The sequence below is a fragment of the Diaphorina citri genome, unplaced genomic scaffold (genome assembly GCF_000475195.1).
Source record: "Diaphorina citri unplaced genomic scaffold, Diaci psyllid genome assembly version 1.1 scaffold1979, whole genome shotgun sequence".
NCBI lineage: Eukaryota > Metazoa > Arthropoda > Insecta > Hemiptera > Psyllidae > Diaphorina > Diaphorina citri.
Window position 1 is genome coordinate 29104 of NW_007379405.1, and position 6417 is coordinate 35520.

The 6417-nt window shown below is 38.1% G+C and overlaps 1 protein-coding gene across 1 annotated transcript; it reads left to right on the top strand.

Annotated features, from left to right (window-relative positions):
* Positions 1 to 942: 942 nt before the first annotated feature.
* Positions 943 to 5026, top strand: LOC103517824 (DNA ligase 1-like). Its single transcript, XM_008482872.2, has 2 exons — positions 943 to 1349; positions 3500 to 5026. The coding sequence occupies exon 2, from the start codon at positions 3526 to 3528 to the stop codon at positions 4666 to 4668; it is 1143 nt and encodes a 380-aa protein (XP_008481094.1). The 5' UTR covers positions 943 to 1349; positions 3500 to 3525; the 3' UTR covers positions 4669 to 5026.
* Positions 5027 to 6417: the final 1391 nt, after the last annotated feature.

Consider the following 6417-nt stretch of genomic DNA (forward strand, 5'->3'; position numbering starts at 1 on the left):
AATCTTAGTATTAAAGTATTAATAAGAATAAATCGCTTTTTCATAAACTTTGTTATTAAAAAGCAACACATATTAATCAAAATTTGAAAATATCTCTTTATTTAAAAACCGTTGCACCAAATTTGAAACGCAGGAAAAAAAGTCTGCGGTTACGGTCCCCCAGTAAAGTCAGTAATAGTTAAATCGAAACCCAATACAGGTAAAAGGTTCAATGGACCACGACAAAGTCTCAATGTTAATCACTTTTATGAATTAGTGAACCTCGACTGCTTGAGTAAGTTACCTTGGCTCGCCTTAAAAACAAGGAATGAGTGGTCACCCGTCCTACTTTATTGTGCTATACTGTACTGAACAGTCTACTACTTGTACTTCCTTTGGACCTTAGTTAGACCCTTAGTTTGAAAGTTCAGACTTAATTGATTCCGAGTTAATGTGGCTACTTCAAACCTCCCTACAAAGTTGTCTGCTGTGTAAGCTATCTGCGTTATTGACGTAAAAAGGGTCAGTACCTTGATCAGCTCTCTTACCTAGTTCCAATCTTTTTACGGGTAGGTTTTATAGAGCAAAATACTTATGTGTGGGTGTGATAGTTGCCGCTGTGGCGTTGTGACCAGTTCGTGTGCTGTCTTGGCGAGTTGTCGAAAAAAAAAAAATGTTCAAGAAAATTACCCTCGAGGCGTGCTCCAATTATTTCTCGACGACATGTTGACTTCACGAATCAAAAAGTTGAACTAAATGAAAATGAAAGTTATTGTTTGTTTTGATAAATTCAGCTGATAGATAATCTTGTTATCTTTCATTAGTACCAACTTTTATATGAAAAAAATAAAATTGTCACTAAGTTATGGTGATTCTCGTAAGTGTCTTAAAAAAAGGACGGATGGGTTAAGCTTATACGAATTTACAAACCAATCCCTATAAGTCCGTGTGATTTGGATTTTCAGTTGTCTGTCCAGATACCTACGCCGAGGCAGGGGTCCTGTCTAAGAGTGAAGAATGCCACTGCAGCTTCTGCCTACGACTCAGTGATAAGCGGCCTCCTTGTTGTCTATACGCCATTCGTTCCCAACTTGGCAGGGACAACACTGGAAGCTGCCTATGCCTGAGTGATAGGCGGCATCCATGTTGCCTAAACGCCATTCGGTCCCAACTTGCCAAGGACGACACTGGAAATCAGTCACCCCAGAGACCCTACAGCAACAGCAGATACGCCAGAAAATGCAGGGATGATGGTAATAGTGACCGGACGAATCCTTTTCTTTCTGGAATTTACTCGTACTATTTAGATCATTTGGCGAACTCGGTGAACGATAGCTCGAGTTCAAGTGAAGACGAACCAGGTTCAAGAGGTAATATGTAGAATTGTAGAATATGCCTTGTTTATCCTGCCGGAATAGGAGTGCAGTCCCTTTAGGTACCCTAGCAGTATAAACAAGGTCTTTTATATTTGGAAAATATAAGAAACAAAGGTTTATCCCTTAAGAAACAAAGGTTTATACAGAGCGAAAATATTGAAGAGAGTAGAAAGCACCACATCAGAATGGCACTAAAGGCCCGTTCCCACTTGTCGTTCAGAAAAAAATGGTGTTGTGTGTAGTGCGAACACTCATTTAAATTACATTACCTACCTACAGGACATTCAGAGAGAAAAAAAAAAAAAAAAAAAAAAAAAAAAAAAAAAAAAAAAAAAAAACACCCAAAATATTTTTACGTTCTTCGTTTTGTGTTTATATTATTGCTTCGTTGTCAGCTCCCATGGCATAGTGGTCACTGCGCTCGCCTTAAAGCCTTAAAAATCTACCTTGCCCGGCCTAAATTTATAGCTATTAGGAGGGCAACGTGCCTGTCTTGTAAGCGCAAGGTCGCGGGTTCAATCCCCACCTGGAGGCGAACATTGAACACTCCTTCTCGGAACAGAGCTAGCTTTTTCCTATCCTGTCAAAAAAAAAAAAAAAAAAAAAAAATGGCAGTTCTCTACCACAGGTTTTAAAGAGTAGTTTGGTAATGGTATTGTTACAAAACGCGTCTAGAGGCTTCAAACTTCCATTATGTAGAAAGATACTTCTCGGGCCACAAGTTGATAACCCCTGTACTAGGATAGAGCGGGGAGTGGGTAATGGTTCGAGAAGGAGAACTAAATAAACTATAGGTACTTATAGGTAAACAGGTATCACGAAATTGACGAATTTTATAGTCCGTTTTAGAAACGAATTAATGACGTAGGATTGTCTGGAATTTAGGAGGAATTCTCTAGCACAATCCAGGTGCTTCCTCACTCTCTCGGGAAGCTATAAATTGAGGGAAGGTACCCACCTGTCAGTCAGTTCTGTGTTGGGTCTGTGCGAGCGATAAACCCGTGATAGTAAGCGATAGTCAAGCGATTAGTACAGTGATAGTCAGTGAGTTTACTAGTGCGAAATCGAAGTGTTAGTACCGCTTTGAAATCTTGAAACTTGAAGAGCCGTGTCAACACTTGTGTGAGATAAAAATCAATTAATTTCATTGTGACACTTTCATCTAATTGTTAGATAATCCTTTAATCATTTTGAGTTTACTTGCTTATATTTACTTGCTAGCGCACTCTTGCGGACTATTTAGTTGTAAGCTCTTTTTTTATGACACAAATAAAGTGAATAGAAAAAACAAATAAAATGAATTTTTTATTTGTTTAAAAAAATAGAGCTAAAGTCTCTTTGAGCCAGCCTAGTTAGCTTGAAGAGTAGCTCGCCTGACTTGTAAGCGGTAGGTCGCAGATTCCCGCCCGGGGCGAGCCTCGTCCTCAACAGATAAGGCTCGTTCTCGGAACACGATGGGAATCTATTCCCCTTCTCTCTCTGATTTCGGGACGATAAGATGATCCTGTCCTCCTCTCTCCGCTCTACAGTTCCCTCAGCCCCTCTATCGAAGCATTGAAAAAAGCTCTCTGCCCTAAATCACCAAAGTATGGAAAAGTATTTACAATTCCATATTTCGATATGATTCGTCCAAATTCAAAATTCTGCTTTTCCATTCTAAGTGAAAGTTAGTGTTAACAGTGATATATAAGCGATTGTACTTTGTGAGAAGAGATTGTACCTTGCAATAGCGATTGTATTTAAAAAAATTAAAAAAAAAATCAAAAAGTGATTTTGGGGGCCAAGGTACAACCAGGCACCCTACCTTGCAATAGCGATTGTATTTAGTGACTGTGTAGGTACTGTCTTTTTGTGAACTCAATAAACTTATTGTACTCTAGTTTTCTAGTTATAATAAACGAATTCGCGAGTGTTTTCACTAATCCTTTTTGTGAACTCAATAAACTTATTGTACTCTAGTTTTCTAGTTATAATAAACGAATTCGCGAGTGTTTTCACTAATCCTAATCTTTAACGAACCCATTTACGCCCACGTACACGTAACAATATCATTACTACTCTCTTGATAGTTTTAATTGTGATAGAAATTAACATTGACCCTACTGACCATTTGACTAACGACACCTTTCTCAACCTTTCAACAGATGATGGCCGTTTCCAACCTCCCGAGATGGACACGAAGAACAAAACCTACAATCCATCAAAGGAAAAGAAAAAATCTTCTCGCAAAACTAACAAGAAACGGCGGGAAAAAGAAGAAGCTATTAGCGAAGAAGGATTCAGTGACGGATCTCAGTATGAAGACATAGGTGATGGCCCTTACCAATCTCCCGAGATGGATTCGAAGAACAAAACCTACAAACCATCAAAGGAAAAGAAAAAATCTTCTCGCAAAACTAACAAGAAACGCCGGGAAAAAGAAGAAGCTATTAGCGAAGAAAAATTCAGTGATGGATCTCAGTATGAAGACACAGGTGATGGCCCTTACCAACCTTCCGAGATGGATATGAAGAACAAAACCTACAAACCATCAAAGGAAAAGAAAAAATCTTCTCGCAAAACTAACAAGAAACGCCGGGAAAAAGAAGAAGCTATTAGCGAAGAAAAATTCAGTGTAGGATCTCAGTATGAAGACACAGATGATGGCCCTTACCAACCTCCCGAGATGGATTCGAAGAACAAAACCTACAAACCATCAAAGGAAAAGAAAAAATCTTCTCGCAAAACTAACAAGAAACGCCGGGAAAAAGAAGAAGCTATTAGCGAAGAAAAATTCAGTGATGGATCTCAGTATGAAGACACAGGTGATGGCCCTTACCAATCTCCCGAGATGGATACGAAGAACAAAACCTACAAACCATCAAAGGAAAAGAAAACATATTCTCGCAAAACTAACAAGAAATGCCGGGAAAAAGAAGAAGCTATTAGTGAAGAAGAATTCAGTTATGGATCTCAGTATGAAGACACAGATGATGGCCCTTACCAACCTCTAGAGATGGATAAGAAGAACAAACCATCAAAGGAAAAGAAAAAATCTTCTCGCAAAACTAACAAGAAACGCCGGGAAAAAGAAGAAGCTACTAGCGAAGAAGGATTCAGTGATGGATCTCCGTATGAAGACACTGAAGATGACAAGATAACAGTCCGTCAGCCTCGCCATCGATACAAAGTACCAGGCAATGACGATCCTTTCAAAATCATCAAAGCACTCAACCAACAATATGGTGAAAACATTGACAATTTGACGCTGAACATCGAAAGAAAACCCACCGATGGTCTGGATAAGACACGTCTGAAGTTAATTTGGAGCTAACATTTGGTGACTCCAGACACTGGAGCCAACTTTGGCACAAATGAGAAGAGTTGCCAACAAAACCAAAAGACCGTTGAAATCCGAACTTTGAGAGAATGGGTTAGGTAACTCTCAGAAAAGAAGAAAGTTGAAATGAAAACTAATGCTTACTTTGGCAAATTGAATAAAGCAACAAAACCGAAAGAACCTTGAAATCCAAACTTCGGCCAAACGGCTAATGGGTTAGATAACTCGCAAAAAGTACGTAAAATCCGACAGATGTGCAATGTGCATTTCTTTATACTCTGTGCATAATAGGTAGGTACTATGTTCTCTTATACCTATGCATAAGTGCATTTTCTTTTGAAGTATGTACCTACATTTCTTCGGATAATATTCGTAACCGTAAAACGTATTGCATTTGTTTTACCTAGGTTCAATTTACTATCAATACGTCGTTATACAGAGTGTTCCATTCATTAAAGTCTAATTTATTGATAAACGCGTTGTTTTTACAGTGTGGTTTATTCTTTCTATCTAAAGTCGGGTTAGTATGCTCTAGTCTAGTCAGCTCGAGGAGTAGCGCTCTTGTAAACGCTAAAACGTTAGGTCGCGGGTTTGATTACCGCCCAGGGCGGATTTTATCCTGAGCGGTTACTGATGTTCGTTCTCGGAACGGCTGGCTTTCTCCTGTCCTGTCTTCCTTCTCTATTCGATTTCGGGACAATAAGACCTAAGCAGTTTTTTTCCCCTATCAAATCTCTTGTTTTACTCTAAAGTCAGGTACTTATTCATAAAAGGCGTGGATAAGAAGTAAGAACATCTTCAATTAGTGTTTATCCAAGTCTTGAGCCTTTTCCTCTTCCTTTTTCTTCTTTTTTCTTCTTCTTTTTTTCTTCTTCTTCTTTCTTCTTCTTTTTTTTCTTCTTCTTCTTCTTTCTTCTTCTTTTTCTTCTTCTTTCTTCTTCTTTTTCTTCTTCTTCTTTCTTCTTCTTTTTCTTCTTTCTTCTTCTTCTTCTTTGTTTTCTTCTTCTTCTTTTTAATACGTAGGTAGGTATAATTTTATCCTAATTGGACTCATTCTGCGTAGGCTTGAAGGATGATCTTGGAGTAAATGCAAATATTTATAGGTAATAATATAGGTATCAGGTATCTAACTGGAAGTAGGTACATATAATTATCTTTTTTTCTGCTTCTATTTTCCGTGGGAGATTGCACATTAATTATTTTGTTGAGGTAGGTTCGGACCAACCTACATTTTTTATACCCACCTACCTACATCAGGAAACTTTTGGTTAGGACAGGTGCTGCAGATGGCGGCAATTTGGCCGCTTTTTGGCGTTTTTCGACCACTTTTTGGCGGTTTTCAGCTATACTGACTAAACGGTTAGAGATTTTGTAAAAGTTACAAGAGAAGAACACCTAAATAAGCATCATTCAATAGGATAAGGAAAGGTGTGATGCTAACACCAGATTTTTTACTCTAAAGTCAGTTCTTCATAAAATACGTAGGTAGGTATAATTATATCCTAATTGGACTCATTCTGCGTAGTCTTGGAGGATGATCTTGGAGTAAATGCAAATATTAATTTATTGGTAATAATACATATAGGTATCTAACTGGAAGTAGGTACATATATCTTTTTTTTTGTTTCTTATTTTCCGTGGGAGATTGCACATTAATTATTTTGTTGAGGTAGGTTCGGACCAACCTACATTTTTTATACCCACCTACCTACATCAGATAAATAGATAGGCAATTAGATTGGA

Bases quoted from the DNA above. Each gene is read 5' to 3' on its own strand.
- LOC103517824 (XM_008482872.2), top strand. From the start codon at position 3,526: ATGGACACGAAGAACAAAACCTACAATCCATCAAAGGAAAAGAAAAAA.